The sequence below is a fragment of the Manacus candei genome, unplaced genomic scaffold (assembly GCF_025592945.1).
Source record: "Manacus candei isolate 608988 ecotype Guabito, Panama unplaced genomic scaffold, ASM2559294v1 h1tg000017l, whole genome shotgun sequence".
In the NCBI taxonomy this organism is placed as follows: Eukaryota; Metazoa; Chordata; class Aves; order Passeriformes; family Pipridae; genus Manacus; species Manacus candei.
In genome coordinates this window covers 406,919-423,772 of record NW_026138065.1, presented here as the reverse complement: position 1 = coordinate 423,772, position 16,854 = coordinate 406,919, and the positions used below count along the sequence as shown (strand labels likewise).

At 43.9% G+C, this 16,854-nt stretch overlaps 1 protein-coding gene across 4 annotated transcripts in view; it reads left to right on the top strand.

Moving 5' to 3' along the window:
• The first annotated feature begins 6,104 nt into the window (after positions 1 to 6,104).
• The window catches only part of TRIM67 (tripartite motif containing 67), a 40,996-nt gene continuing 30,246 nt past the window's right edge, over positions 6,105 to 16,854 (top strand). For all 4 annotated transcript variants that reach the window (XM_051783866.1, XM_051783865.1, XM_051783864.1 and 1 more), the window contains exons 1-2: positions 6,105 to 7,180; positions 14,465 to 14,560. In XM_051783866.1, coding sequence (XP_051639826.1) covers positions 6,260 to 7,180; positions 14,465 to 14,560 — 1,017 coding nt within the window. In that variant the 5' untranslated portion in view covers positions 6,105 to 6,259. The remainder of the gene's footprint in view (positions 7,181 to 14,464; positions 14,561 to 16,854) is intronic.

The following is a 16,854-nucleotide window of genomic DNA, read 5'->3' as shown; positions in this document are numbered from 1 at the left end:
TATCTGGTGCATATCAATGTGGGAGTTCTTGTTTACTTATCAGAAACCAATTTGAAAAGAGAAAGGGAAGCTCAAGGCAGCCTCTGTTTCTGCAACCTGTCAATCTGGCCCCACTCACAGTTATAATCTCCCACATTTCTCTTGGCTCCTACCCCTCATTTCTCCATACGGCTTCCAAGTTTCTTTATTTTCAATTCTCCTGCGTGACATTCCAATACATAAAGGAGACTTTGGTCAAACCCCCTAGAACTCTATGTAAATTTTGTCCCAGTACAGTCAAGGCAGGTTTCACAGGTCTCCTGGTCTTTCAAATACATACTCAGGGCATCATTTCTGGATGTGAGAGGTTCTGATCTTGAGATATTTGCAGAATAGAAAAGTAAAGTCTATCTGTTACGGTATTTATAGATCCTTCATGGCTCAGGGAAATTTCCTCTTGCTAAACGATAGCACTTTATGTCTTTTCTTATGTATAGTTAAGCTGTAGAAAAGCTACTTGGGCCTCCCTTCTTGATAGGAGGACTTTCTTAGTCACACATGGATCAGCTCTCTAGCCCTGTTCGCAGAATACTGCCCACCCTTTCAGGGACAAAAATTCACTACCCACTTAATGTAAGGATTTTCTTTACATGTGAAGAGATTGCCACATGGTGGCAAATTACCTCCACTTTACAGCTGTACATACAAGTGCCTAACCCAGTCTAGATTCTCTTCCAAATATGTTTTCTTTCAGCCCTTCCTGTGCTCTTAGGAAACACTGGCACTTCAATGTTAAGATTACATATTTCTTGTTTGTTTTTGTTGGGATGTTTGCCCCTCTTCTCTATTCCCTCCCACTTCACAATGCTTAGGATGCCATTACTTTTTCCTATTTCCTTCCAGCCTTCCTACCAAAAGAGAATATTTGGACCCGTATAATCCCTGGTTAGTTTCTTAAAAAACCAGATAAACTTTTCTTTACAGGCATGAATGGGATGACCGTAGGGATAGCTGAGGGAGGAGGGAACCATGTCAGGACAAGTTCAGAGGGTTGAGACAGACTCTAAGTCCATGCTCTGAACAGCTTCCTATGACCCTCTCTCCTCAAGAGAGGGAACACAGGAGACAATTGAGGATCCATAACCCACTCTCTGCCATAATGCCATTGAAATCAAATAATCTCTGTGAGAAGTTTGCACGCTTACTTTAAAAAAAGGCAGCAAATGCAACACGAGCTCTCTATAACAATCATATGTGAAGATTTTAACTGTGTGGTGCTCTGAAATGGGTCCAAAACAGGGCACAATTTCCTGCTGTCTCTCACATGCAGCTGCTCAGGGTCCAGTGCTCTTGTCCTCTCTCAAAAGAGCAAGCACTCTTTAGGATGCTGCTTGCAAGCTGAACTGTAGCATTGAAGGGAAAGTATCTCACTCCACTGCACAGAAACAACAAGAAAGAGAGGACTCCAGGCACAGCAGGAAAGCCAAGATGTCCCTGAAGTAATTCCAAGGGCTTGCAGGCTGAGATATTTTTACAACACCACAGAAATATGAGATCTTATTTTTTGAGAGTCCAGATTGTAGGCTAGTGCCTTTTGTGCTTTCTTTTCAATACAAATTTGTTAAGAAGTGTTGAAACTGACCTCTTACTGAAATTTGTCTGTGCCAACATCCCACTGTTTAAAGCAGTATTTTCCTTTGTATCTAATTTCATTCTTAGATGGCTGAAATAGATTTAGAAGTGTGAGTATTTGTTAAGCAATGTTTAGGATCAAGCACCATTTTTTGCCATTTAACCAAGCATATACCCAGCAGACATTCTGAATAAAATTCCATTGTATGGGATTGTCTTCTGTTTTGACTTATATTTTTATGGCAGATTTACTCCCCTGACAGAGAAAATTCATTATGTAGCTGCATTTCTGTTACAGATAGAGTCTTCTGCTAGCCAACAGATAAGCTTTTTATCAGCAGCCATGCTTCTGTGGCAGATTTTCTGGGCTGTTGCCAAGCTTTGCCGTCCCTCCTTTCATGAACAGATCAATGTGCAAACATTTGAAAACCCTAAATAATAATAGCTACGTGAATGCATGCTCAAAAAAACCCAAACCAAACAAAAAAAAACCCCAAACCAAAAAACCAACCAACCAAAAAAAAAAATACCAAAAACCAACCAAATAAAACCCCTCCCAAAACAAAACAAAACAAAAAAACCCCAAAAAAACCCAAATCAAACCCACAAAAATATTACACCTACATAATATACCTAATGCAAATCTACAAAACCAAGCAGATAAGGGAAAGAGGTAGCAGGTAGCTACCACTTCCAAAGCTTCCCTGATCCATGGACCATATACATCAACTTTTCTTCTAAGCCACAATGGAAGCCTACCCTCCTATGCCTCTTTAACTCATCACCTCTCAAATAGAACATGCAATGCCAGCATCAACCAGAGCTTGTAATGTTGCGAAGAGCCTGGGTAAAGAACATGACGAAGAATAAGTAGACAGGAGAGATTACAGTGAGCTGGGTTGTTTATTATTCATAAGAGCAATGACAAGGTATGTGGGGTGTGTGTACTACCGCTGGTTAGTACTCCAGCCTAAAACTCAGAGATGACTAGTAAGTGCAGCTGTGTTGTCCACAGTGGTTACTGAGGGCATCCTCTGGTGATAATTGAGCACCATGCACTTACAACAAGGCAGCAAGACTTTCCAGCTCATACTGCCACACAGGCTGCTGGCATTAGCACACATGCATTTTATCTTCTCTGCTCTCATGAACTATCTCTCTGTTCTCCTTTTTGCATTGGAATAAGAACCTGGAGATAAAATCCCTTTTTTTCCTCTTTTACTCTTCAAATGAGAGGATGTGTGCTTGGAGTGATGCCTGCTAGCGGAAGGGATGCTGGAATACTGGAATCAAAAGATTCCCCATGGATAAACAGCAGTGGTAAAAGAAGAAAACTGAGCACAGTGAAGTGACCTTGGTGGACAGCTTTGAAGGAAAAAAAATGAGAAAAGAAAGAGGGAAAACTAACTGGAAAGTAAAGGAATGGGAAAACAACTGGAAAAGTAACAACAAGCAGAATAAGAAGGCATAAGCAATAAAGCAAGAGAGGCAAAAAGATAAATCAAATCTCTCCTTACTCAGGGGTTGTACCACAACCTGCCTTATCTTTCTTTTAAAATCCAAATTTGCAAATAAAGCTCATTAGTTTTTTTTTCCCATTGGGGGGATATAAAAGATGCTAATAAGTTCTTACAAAGGATAAATAGTTTAAGGGGATGATACTAGTGATGCTGAAGTATAAAAATAAAGTTCAAAGCCAGGACTGCCAATATAGGGTTTCTAGGTTATCCATACACTGCTACAGCACTAACAGATTAAAGTCTCATTTTAATATAAAAAGATGAAAAATTATAGGGATTTTATAATATAGCCATTATAAAAATGCCTGGATTACAAAACATAGTAAAGGCCCTATTCTATCAGGCTCAGAGTGAACAGTGCTTTATGAATAGTTCCATTAATATTAGTGGAATCAACTTAGTGGGATCTGCTCCTTGGCAAGAGTAAGGGTGTCCAAGGTCAATCTGCTCAACCTCAGTGATATTTTTCAACTCTTAGACCAATTTCCATTCTGGCCTCTGGAGTAGTAAGGATGACAGTGATGACTGTTCAATTCCATCAGCAGAAGCACTTAGGTTTATATAGATAAATATTTGTCATAAGGAGAAGAATCTGTACTCTGCAACCTAAACCTATCAGAGCATTGAATGTTACAGTAGGTGCTAGTTCCAGCAGCAGTCTCCGATGCCATGGGGAGGAAGGTTTCTGTGCTGAAACTCTGCAAATCCTTGGAAACAAGAACTGTTCTGGGATCAGTAGGACAGGTAAACAGGGGTACCACACCATGCAGCTCTCCCTGCTCTCAAAGCCTCAGCTGTCCTGGGCATAAACTCACTCAATAGGTGAAAAAAGACCCTGACTGAAGTCAATGTCATACCACAGGACAGACAAGACCAGATCATTTTTTTATTTCCATTTCAAATGTCATCTAGTACAGAGATATGCTCTCAGGCCAAATCAAGTTTGTGGAGAGAAGAAAACTTGAGTTTGAAAGAGAGTGGTTGTACTTCTGAAAAGGTTTCATTCTTGCCATTTCCCATGTCAATTCCCAACAATTCTAGGATTTTACATGAGCTCTAGTGTAGCATTCAAAATGGAAATATTAAAAATTTAGTGTATTAGAACTCTGGAAGTTGCAAGCCCCAGCTAAAAAGCAGCTGTAAATTGGAGTTGGTTGAGTTGGTGTTCATACCTCTACATTTCCACAACTTACCTGTCTGATATGTCCACTTTTGCTCAGATGTCTCAAGCCTGATGCTACCATTTTGCACACTATGATCACTGTCTCCTTAACACACAGGACAGGTAAAGAAAGAAGGAAAAAGTCCATGAAAAAGCTATCATGCCTTCCTAATAAGCTTTAGCATTATGGCTTCCAACATAAACTTGAAATTTGTGACTTGAATTCCCCTATAGGTCTGCAAGAAATCTTCAGAATGCATCTGCTTTCACTGCTGACAGATGGTAGAGAAGAGAACAGCAACTATGAAGACAACAGCATTTCACCCACGTATTTTTCTTACTATGTAGTAGCATAAGGTAGCTGTGAAATCAATGGTGTTTCAGAACATTTCTTGCACTGCTGACGTTTCTGGCTGGAGTTAGCCCAAACACACAGTCAGTCTATAAACTCTCAATCTCCGCACAGAGGTCACATAAAAGAAAAAGAAGCCAGAATACAGGCAGGTTTATGTGGGTCAGGACTGTTTCTTTTATGTGCCGGAGGCCAAACCTGCTGCTTTTCACCTCAAAATGGGGAACTACAAAGCTTTAAACCCCTCAGACTCTTTGCCCCCTAAGCTTGTCGTAAGAGCAGCAAGGCAAGATACAAAAAGGAACTGCAGAAAGGAAAGAAAGAAAAAAAAAATGAAGCTTTAATATATTCCTACTCTTTGACCCCATTCCTCATTTTCTGTGCATCAACAGTTTTAATAATCTGGTGAAAACAAAATCTGAAACTAGAAAATCTTTTCCTAACCAGTGTCACAAAAAACCTTGTCATTTACTAAGAAACATTATGATGAGATTCAATGGCTTTAAGTTTGTATTTTAAAACAAATGAAAAATTAGGATCTATTTATTGAACTGAAGTTAATACAATAGTGGCTTTTAAATAAGCTAGATGAATAACAATAATAATAGTAGTAAAGCAGTGAAATCATTCTTACATATAATCTCTTCACTATGAAAATAAACTACTGCTACATCCACGCTAAGCGTATCTAGAGTAAACAAAACAGATGGGGGATTTCCCACTGCTGGTTTCTTTCTTCTAAGGATGGTTATTTTCAGTTCATAAACTCTCAGCTGTCATCCCTGATTTATCTTCGCAGCAGATTCCTGTTGGGGTCACAGGGCTGGGCGCTGGGGCGATGCGGCACGTCCCCCGCTCGCTGCGCTCTGCCGCCCCTGCCAGCCACGGCGTTCGTACCCGGGGTTCGCGCTTCCCTTTTAACCCCTTTCTCATCCCTCCCTCTGTCAGTGCCTGACATTTTGTGCATCTTGGTTGTGCTCCAGCATGGTAAGTGCTCTATGAAGGAGAGGCAAGCGTTTAGTTTGTTGGCGAGCGTCCTCCTTTTTCGGGGAGGAGAGAAAGGGCTACTAGGGACAACGAAACCCCGCCTGCGTTCAATCCGCTACCCAAACAATAGCTTTATTTAAAGATATGAAGACATCGCTGTGTAGAGATCCTTTAAAAAATGTTTTCGCCGTCCCCAGCCGCAGAGAGCGCGACCACTTTATTTGCTGGAAAGGGCTCTTCCCGCCCCTTCCTACTCCTGCCCTCCCTCCACCCCCCGCCTCCCTTCCCCATATATTATTACTCTATGCCACCAACGTTAAAACAGTCCCACCGCGCTCCCTACCCGAGCTACGGCCGGCGGGGAGGCTTTCCCTGGCCCCGAGCAGCCTCCGGCCGCCGGGAGGCTCCCCCGGCCCCATTCCCGCTCCCGGCTGGGCGGCGCGGAGCTGTCTCTGCCCGGAGGGTGCTGAACCGCGCGGCGCGGGAGCTGCGGCCGGAGCCCTCCTGGCCTCGCCCGGCGCCTGGAGTGGAGGTAGGAGGCGAAGGGGGCGCCGGGGGATGGGGGGAACCGGCGGCGACCCCGCGCCGCCCGCCTGAGGAGCCCGCGCACAAAGCCGCGCCGCGGCCATGGAAGAGGAGCTGAAGTGCCCGGTGTGCGGCTCGCTGTTCCGGGAGCCCATCATCCTGCCCTGCTCGCACAATGTCTGCCTGCCCTGCGCCCGCACCATCGCCGTGCAGACCCCGGAGAGCGAGCAGCACTTGCCGCCCCTGCTCCACCCGCGGGGCCCCGCACCGCCGGCTGCCGCCGCCGCGCCGGGAGCGGGAGCGGGGCCGGGGGCGGCCGCGGGCTCCGCCGCCTGCCTGGACTCGGAGTGCGCGGCGGGCGGCGGCGGGGACCATGCGGACAAGCTGAGCCTGCACAGCGAGACCGACAGTGGCTACGGCTCCTACACCCCCAGCCTGAAGTCTCCCAACGGCGTGCGGGTGCTGCCGCTGGTGCCCGCGCCCCCGGGGGCCGCGGCGGCTCCGCGGGGCGCCGGCCCCGCCAGCTCCTCCCTCACCTGCCCGCAGTGCCACCGGAGCGCATCCTTGGACCAACGCGGGCTCCGCGGCTTCCAGCGCAACCGGCTGCTGGAGGCCATCGTGCAGCGCTACCAGCAGGGCCGCGCCGCCGCCGCCGCCGCCGCCAAGTGCCAGCTGTGCGACCGCAGCCCGCCCGAGCCGGCCGCCGTGCTGTGCGAGCAATGCGAGGTGCTGTACTGCGCAGCCTGCCAGCTCCGCTGCCACCCGGCCCGCGGGCCCTTCGCCAAGCACCGCCTGGCCCCGCCGCCCGCACACCCCGGCGCCCCCGGCGGCGGAGGGGACGGCGGCGGCGGGAAGGGGGCGGGCGGCGGCCGCAAGCTGCCGACGTGCGCCGAGCACGACCTGGAGAACTACAGCATGTACTGCGTGAGCTGCCGCAGCCCCGTCTGCTACCAGTGCCTGGAGGAGGGCAAGCACAGCAAGCACGACGTGAAGGCCCTGGGAGCCATGTGGAAGCAGCACAAGGTGAGTCCCCCCGGAGGGCCGGGAGGACCCGAGTGATGCCCAGAGTTGGGGTGATGCTCAGTACTGGGGTTTGTGTGGCCCCAACAACACACTGGGGTTTGTAGGACATGAGGTACTTCATGTCCATCATCCTCCCAGACTTTTCTCCCTTTGGCCTGGTGCTCTTAGGTCTCTGGTCCTTCCAGACTTCCCGGTGACCCTGCAGCCCCTGCTCAGATTTAGAAAACCCACAGATTCCCTGCCATGTTGGCCTCACCTTAGCCAGAAAATCTTAGGCTCAACCAGGCCTGGAATTAGCAAGTCCATCTCAGTAACTTGTTTGCCTTCTGCAGGGTTCTTGACCATCCTGTCCTCAGCCTTCCCATCCTCTCGCAGCGGCAGGAGCTGCTTATGAGGAGATGCGATAGTTGTTCCTTCCTTTCACCACCCTCCTTTCACCCAGAACTCAGTGCAAGCTGCCACAACCACACATCAATGAGGGAGAGTAGCCCAGAGCCACCCAAATATTTTAGACAAGAAAGTATGATACAGAGAATCATGAACATCATGTTTCCCCGGGGTCTCAAAGAGGTCTCCTCCCACTCAGTTCCCAAAGAAGCCAGGAGTAATGGCTGGAGAGACTTTCATGACAAAAAGATGAATAAGGAATTGTAGAATGGATGAAGACCGTGGACAAGTAAAACTTTCTCTAATTCCCTGCTCCTTACCCTTCCCTGGATCCCTCTGGGGAGATGTCAGAGCTGTCCACTTTTCCACACATGGGGTTGGCTGAGATCTCGTAGAGGTGCTGGGTCACTTGGCCATGCTCTCCTTGCTAAAAATAAGACTTTTCAACCATTTGAATGAAGACCAAGACATGACTTTAGAAGTTGAAAGTGTGAAGTTAGCTCTTTCTTTCTAAGAACAGTGGACCCTGGAAAAATGATTACTTAATACATATGAATGTACAGAGTGGACTTAAATACCTGAGAGCTGGGAGCAGTCCTTTGAAACTTCCCTCTGTACTGGGGGTAAGGCACTTCTACTACAGGTGCCCAAATAGCTCCGATGGCTATAGGATTCCCTTCTTCTCACTCTCTGTTTGCAGTAAGCAGTAAAGGAAGCACAGAGAGACCCTTTCAGGCACTGTAGGAGAGGTCAAAATCGTGACTGGTCTCATCATCCCTCAGCCATGGAGTGGTTGAGCACAAGCTAGACAAAGATATTTGCAAAGCAAAAAATTGACTTTCAATTTTAAGATTCAAAAAAGATGCCACTTGGGGTGATCTGTATTGTTTGTCCATCCAAGAAGAAAGACAAACTTCTGTAGTTGTTTCAGTTTGAATGCTCTGCCAAGGTCTCAGCCATCTGCTCCCTAACATGATGAGTACTTGTGCAGAGAAGTTCTCCTGGCTCAGAAGGAACAGATTAAAAATTCACAGTTGCTATTCATATGCCAATGGCAGAATCCACTTCTGAGCAGAATTGTTTTAATGAGTGAGGTCTGAGTTCACTGTTCAAATGTGGCTGATGTTTTGGAGAGTGTGAGAGATCAGCTTGTGCTGTGTTATTTTCTACCTTGAGTTAAGAACAGTGTGATAAACTCTTGTGTAATCAAAGTTCAGAATCAGTAATTTTCTTTCTTTCCTACTGCCAAATATTGTCTAAAGAATGAACAACAGCCTTGTGGCTTGTGTTTTTACTGCATTTTTTCTGCGACTAAGGTATCACAGATTATGATTTTTTTCTTGATTTACAGACTCAATCAATGCAAAAAAAACCCACAAAAAAAAAAAAAAACCAAAATTAATTATTCTGAGGACTCTAAAACTGTGCTCTTATGAGTATTATTTTTCCCAGAACAATGTGCTTGGCAGAAAATAAGTGTAATGGAACCATATAGCTAGACAGTTTAAATCATCAGCTCACAATCATTCAGATAAATTGCTTTGGAACTAGATATTTCTGCTTAGAAAGGGTTCTCTGATACAGCAATTTCTACAAGTTTATTACCTTCAGTTACTCTGGCCAAACCATGAATTACTTACATTGAGTGGTACGCCAAATGTAATTTAAGTTTTATGTGTTCTCTCTAGATGCTCCAGGCATAGATGTTAGAGGTAGCTGGAAGGCTTGTTCTTAGCCAAATAAGCTTTTCATGTATTATTAGCTCTTTGCTCGAACTGTTTGACTCCTCCTTTGTCTTGGCCTTATATAGCAATCTAGTGGCAAATTACAGAGTGTATAACCTTGTCCACAATGTGCTGTGGACTATGCAATAAAATGTGCATTTATCCTCAGCTGTACTGCTGACACAAAAGCTATACTAGACTGATTGGCCCCTGTTATTGGTGCAGGTTCCGCGCTACAGTGCTGTATATAACTTCTCCTACAGAGAAAGTAAAATGGGTGTAAAATAACAACAGGGCCCCAATGGCATAAACCTATGAAAATCCCCTGACTTAGCTGGACTTTATTATATTCACTTGCACGAAAAGTGCATTTGAACCAGCAGTTCAAGGTTATTAAGTAAAACTCTAAGTCTTCTGCTGCAGTTAATTCCTTTTATGTCTTTATAGTAAGAACAGTGACACCATTATAACATTTAGGTAGGACTTTTGGCCTATCAATATGAGGAACTATGAGGGACACATTTTAGCTCTGCCCATTCTAAATGGTTAAATATATGTATACACTGAAATGCTGAAACAGCCACAGCTGGGTAGCAGGGTAGCAGGCAGGTGTTGGAGTCCAAATGCTTGCTTCTATTTCCTGGCCTAAAGAGTTGTGTTTCCAAAATCATGTAAGCTTTATGATAATTCAGCATCAGGACAAGCTTATCTAATCAATAGTTAATCTGCTGCTAAAGAGAGATGGAGGGAAAGCAAGTTAAATGAGCATGAACTGTTTGGTTGAAAAAGGACGTGGGCATTATCTGGTTTGTTTTCTGACATCAAAGGAAGCATCGGTCTTCTGTGCTCATCTGGGTTTAGTTACTTACCCTTGTGATCTCTGTGTTCCTGTAATTAACGGAATAGAAACTTGATATCCGTCCCCAGCCCCCACATGACTGGTTGCAAGACCAGGTATTGAAGTAAAGATAACTCCAGGTAGAGTACCATTTGTCAGGAGTTATTAATTGTCACAGCCAATGGAGTTTGTAACATCTCAGTTTGGTTTCCAATAAATATTCCTGCAGTACGAAAGATTGCTCTGGCTGTACAGGGCATTTTTTATGACTTGGTTGGTTTACTGAGGGCTTAGTCATGTAGCTCCATTTGATTTTAATGGGAAGGGCATGACTAAATTCCACTGCTTTGTAAGGTATCTTTTATAAATGCTTGGAAAAACAAGGCTATTATCTCTAAGTGGGTTTCACAAATGGAAATCTGGTCTTCTCGGCTTCATGCGGCAGTTGCGTTAATGCAACAACAGTTTTTAATGAACAGATCAATTCACTTATGAGCCCTTTGAACAATGACACGGCTCAGTTTCTGTTGCAGCGCTTTGCAGTGGGAGTGTGCCTGGAGCCAGGAGTGCTTGTGCTAATTATCATGGGTACATATGCTGGTTACAATTGGTCTGTGGTGGTTTTCTATGGCTGCTGTGATGCCCACACACAGCTTTTAGCTCTTCTTGTCTGGTGAAATGGACTTTGAGATGATTTGAGAGCTAGGGCAGATGTTGGAAAAGTAGAAATTTTACTTTTGTCAGGACCAACCATTGGTTTTGATGTGAAAGAAAGGAGCCTTTGCCTTCCTGGGACAATTTGGTCAGGACAGTGATGCCTTAAGGTCCTTTTAGTTTTTTGATTTTTCTAATTTTTATAAGTAGTTATACAGCAGAAGTAGATTTTAGAAGCTACAGCATTTATTCCTTTACCCTTACCCTTAGCATAGTAACTACACACATATCCCAACCCTTTTACCCTGTTCCATGTTCCCCATATCAATTACCCCTGAATTCCACTAGAATATTTAGACTTCTCTTTAAGATAGGCCTCTTCTGTTTGAGAACACTTGTACCCTAGCCTGAACCACAGAGTACATTCAAGAACCGGGTAACCATGTGCCCTTTGTGCTCCGAGGAAGACCAAATGATGAAGTAGGTGGTCTTGAAAAGACCCCAGCCCCAATTCCCCAGGGGTGGATCAGGGGTGGGCCAGGGAAAAAGTCAGAGGGTGGAAAAACCTGGGATTGGTTAGACAGTATTATAAAATTGTAACATCCAAGGCAGAAGGGGTGCGTGCATTTTGTAACTTATGTGCCTTGGAGGCACGATTAAATCCTTTTCTTATCTCACCTCTAATTAAATTGCTGTGGAGTTTTTTTCCTCAGCTCCTTTAGGCATCAACAGTCCATGGCATAGCATAACATGCTTTTACCACCTATTTCTTTCTTGCTTCTACCCCAACCACTTGGTCATACGCTGTTTTCACCTGGTTCTGTCTCAGGTTGACAAACCAAAGATTCAATGTGCCTTGTGGGTGAAGCAGAATGGGTGACGAAAAAGGTTGGGCTTCAAAGGCTAGGCAAACATGATCAGCCCATGGAGAGCTGACCTGAAGTCCTGATTGTCTGATCTAGCAGAAAATAGGGTCTCTTTCAAGGACCTGAAATTTGCTCCTTTGACCTCAAGTAGTGCCAATGTCAAACACTGTCATTTTAAATTTTTGTGCATTGACAAGAGTTTGTGCAGGAAAATAGTAAATATTCAAATATGGAGAAACATACACAGTAATATGTCTTCCCTTTACATTGTTACAAATTAATTCTATAAAGCATATTTTAGTTTAAAATTTATCACTAATGGAATACCTGTAACTGGGCTAAAAGGAAAAAGTTGTGTCAATATGAGGAAAAAAATCTCTAGGATGCCTTCTTTCTCTATAGCTCAGTCATAGCTCCCAGTCAGGGTTTGTATCCACTTCCTGCAGAGGTGTATGGAGTTAGGCAGCGCTTCTGCCTGCTGAAGGCTGCCTGCCTTGGGGCTGGGCTGTGGAGTGCCCACAAGGAGTTGCCAGGTCTGCTCTTTGCTGTCCTGTGTGAATAAGCAAGCACAGGGGGAGAATGAGTAGGAGACATTCAGGTGACATTCAGGTGGGAACTACACTCAAAACTTTGGCAGCCTGAAGAAGTGTGCTGTGCCCTTTTCAGGGATGGAGGAATTTACGTCCCTCCAGGACCAAGAAGGAAGCAGAGAATGAGTGGTGACTTACTGACTTTCAACCAGGTTCAGCTTCTTGGAGGCTCATAACCTTTGTACTATCCTACATACAAGGCTCTGTCTCAAGGCACACTCTAGTTCCAAGAAACAAGAGATACCAACTTTCTGAAAGTTGCCTGGTGCCCCCCAGGACATGGTTGGCCCTCCTGGCTGCCAGGGCACTGCTGATTCTTGTTCAAGTTGCCACCAACCAGGACCCCCAGGTCCCTTTCTGTGGGGCTGCTCTCCAGACTCTAGTTCCCCAGTCTTATGTACACCCAGGTTGGATCCCAGGTGCAGATCCAGCACTTGCCCCTGTTAAACTTCATGTTGTTGGTGTTTACCCAGCCCTATAATTTGTCTAGGTCTCTGTTCAGCACCTCTCTACCTTCAAGGAAGTCAACAGCTCCTCCTAATTTAGTGTTGTTAGCAGACATAATTATAACTTATAATGGTAAGTATAACTTTGAGTCCTGCATCCAGGTCATTTTTGAAGATATTGAAGAGCATTGGTCCTAGAATGGATAATCCCTTTTACCTTTGTGCCTGACCTGTGAGCCATTTGCTCACTCATCACATGACATGCTTATCTACCTGTGTGCTGGACTGTTTATCCAGAAGGATCCTGTGAGAGGCAGTATTGAAAGCTTTACTGAAATCCAAAAAGATTACATCAACTGGCTTCCCCTGATCAGCTAGGTGGGTGACTGTGTCATAAAAAGAATCAAGCTTGACAAGCAGAACTTTCCCCTTGTGAAGCCATGCTGCCTGTGACCAATGGCTGCCTTGTCCTTCAGGTGTTTTTCAATAACTCCTAGAATAATCTCTGTAATTTTACTAGGCACTGAAGTGAGACTGACAGGCCTATAGTTTTCAGGTTCATCCTTCTTGCCCTTCTTGAAAACTGGGACAATGTTTGCCAGTTTTCAGTCAAATGGGACCTCTCCTGATTCCCAAGACTGTTCAAAAATAATTGAGAGGTCTCTCAATGACATCAGCCAGCTCTGAGTACACTTGGATGATCCTATCAGGCCTCATAGACTTACTGGGATCCATCTGTTCCAGCAAATCTTGTACAAGCTTGGTGTTGACTGGGAGTTTATAATTTTCACGGTCATGGTCCTCCAACTTGGGTCACTGGGACCCCAAAACCCATCATCAGTGTTGAAGACAAAAGTAAAGAAAAATTAAACACCTCTGCCTTGTCTATGTCACTGTTTGTGAGGTGACCATCCTAGTCAAGTATTGGGCCTATCTGCATGGAGAAGTAATGTTGGAGCACAAGCAGAGCAACACAGTTTCTGTAATACCATCCAGGCTTCCAGTGAAGCTGCTCCTGGGTCCAGTCAGACCATGTCGATTCTGTGTCTGCTGGGGGCAGAACTGTTGTTTCCTTCTCATCCTCAAAGTCCATCAACAAGCCTCTGGTTCAGCTTAGAGGTCTCAGGTGTCAGCTGAGGAACGGGAAGATTAGATCTTCAGTATGGACTTACAAAAGACATGTTTCATGTATCTCACCAGTTAAAAGTTAGAGGAAGGGTTTTTTCCAACTTTTTCAGAAACATTCACTCGTTTGTTGAGTTGGAGCATGGAAAACAGGAACCCCAAAGAGACTTTACTGCGAAGTCTGAGACAGCAGATTTGTCTTTGAAATCCTAGTGTATCTCAGGTTTGGTAAGGTCTACCACATTTGTAAAGATTGCAGACTTTGATGGAAAAAAAAGTGCCATTTTGGGAAGCACTCGGGGATTTTTCAGCATGACAGATGCTACTCTGTAAGTGTAAGACTATTATCTGCTTATACATGTGGGTAGCTATTTTATAAAAAGGTATTTTGACTTACCTAGTCACTGCAATAAAGTGGAATGTGCAGACACAGTACTTGACTGCCCCCACATGCATATTTCACCCTTATTAAATCTTATCACAATAAAAATTTTAACTGTTCTTTCCTAGCACAAACACTTTGTGCATGAAGAATACATGCAACAACAAGTAAGACTTTTAGCACATTATTAATCATCAAATCCAAGGATTACTAAGAAACACATTTGCATTTTACTGCTTTTTCTTCTTTCCCCTCCTTTTTTTTCTTTGCAGGCACAGCTCTCTCAGGCTTTAAATGGTGTTTCAGATAAAGCAAAGGAAGCTAAAGAATTTTTGGTTCAGCTGAAAAATTTGTTGCAGCAGATCCAGGTAACTGTAGAATATTATCTGTTTTGATAATACAGTAATCAATAGAACTGAGTGAATAATTTATTTGATGACTTTGTCTCCTGTGCTATTCTTATCTTTCCTGGAATCATCTAACCTTTCTTGAATGGATTTGCTAGGCACAATTATTCATCAAATAATACCTGCAAGCCCCTCTTAGCTTCTAGATTGTTGGCTGTTTATTGCAAGAAGCTGATACTCAATGCTGGACATCTGAGCTGTTGATTAGTATTTGAATCGATTGGTCATGCTTCTGGGCTCCTTCCTGACTGCAGTTGCTTGAATTAGGCTTTTAGGATAAGTTTTCATTTTAACACATTCAAAATTTACTACTAGATTTTCATCTTACATTTTCTAAAAATGTCCTCATTTCTGGAAAAAATCCAGTCAACTTGTTTATTAGACTATTTGTAGGAATTCCCTATACATACTCAGAAATACAGGAATATTCTACTCAAAAAAAAAAAAAAAAAGAAACTGCTGCTAAATCAATGTGGTCATTTATTGAAGCATAAGATATTTTCATGCCTGTAATGGTCCAAATTTAATAGTCAGAAAAGGGTTCATGGTGAGTGCAGTAATTGAGGTTACAAACCCAAAATGAAACAAGTGCCTACTTCAACCAAATTTAGACTCATCAGTGCTGGAGGTCAGGTGATCCTTAAGGTCTTTCTCACTCTGCAGACTGTGCCTGAAAATGTGCCACAGTAATTTGAGGACACACACAGCACCCAGGAGGGGATAATTGTTTTTTGCTGCAGCAGTGCTGTACAGTGATGGTATATATGTCATTTGCTCTTTGATAGCCCACTCTGCTGCTTGCTTGTCTTTCATCAACAAGTCCTGTGCTTGTTAGCAGCAGAAAACCATAAAAGCAGTAGTTCAAAAATCTGTATTTCGTTTATAATTTAATTATGAAAATATTCTACTTAAAACTCTAGATGATGACTTTGTACCACAAATGCTGTCTAAGCTCTCTGGTTGCCTCAGGGCAGCATAACTACCCACCCTCATAGTCTTCCATGCCCTCGTGGGGCAGGGAACAAACCAAGACTGAGAAACTGGCAAAAAATAAGAACAACTAACTGAAAGAAACCAGTGCAAAGCCACTGAGTGGCACATGTAGTGTTCTATGTTTTGGCTACAGTGTGAGGTTTCTCTCAGCTGACTTACCTATTTAAAGGTTAGGTAGGTCAGCTAGTCTAATTATTTAGACTTCTTTCGCTGTCCAAGAAGAAAGATAGGCACCTCTAGAGAGCAGTTCTTCCTATAGATATGAACAGCCATTTTAGGATGGCATAACTCATCCAAAACAGTAGTCTCTAGAAATCTTTTCTTGAGTCACCTAACTCCATTAAAAATGTATTTTTCCCCTCTTGAAACCTAAAAGTGGCCTATTATGACTATTTACAACTATGCTGTAAAATCCTTTAATGTGTTTCAATAAAATCACTGCCAAATTGCTCTGCATAAGGGAGCTGCTACAATGGGATCAAAAAGCAAGCCATTTATTTGATGCTGCTCATTGCTTAAAATGCTAGAGGAGAGCTCAGAAGAGGAAATTGTATCCAGCAGTCACCCTGTCAAGTCTGGGCACAAAGCCGAATCTGACCCTCACATGTTGAGCCAATCTCCATCCTGAGTCTGAGTGAGGACATCAAATTTCGGCAAACCAAAACAGCAAGACTAATCAGCTGCATATGTATTCTTAAGTAAAACAAGGCTGGGGCACAGGTCCAAGATGATCACCCACACACTTTAACCCTTAAGGAGGTCCCTGAAATGGTTTTCTCCCGCGACAAATTGCACTCTTCTCATGCGATGTTCAAGCATCATTTGAGGATAGCACATATTAAGGAGTGTTCCTGGTGGGCAGATTTGGTACAGGCACACTCTTTGAGGGGAAAGGGCTTAGAGTATGTCATGAGCTGATCTGTGCCTTTTGATTTGGACCAAAAAACCAGATTATTTGGGGGGCAAAAGATGTAGCATTTGTGCATAGATTTATATTCAGAATCATGTATTCTAGTAGAAGGCTTATAATGATTGCCACACACACATACAGACATTTACCCCTCAGCAAAATGTCTTTAAAAAGTATGTTTACACAAAGGAGCAAGCAATATGTACATTTTATTATCCTGTCTCAATGCACAGCAGGCCAGACAGCCATCCACACACTTTATCTCCTCTCTGAGTTTGCCAGAGCTACCGGGAGCTGTGCTTTTATTATTGCTATATTACTTGGGGCAGTTCGCAAATTCATAATCTCCTTT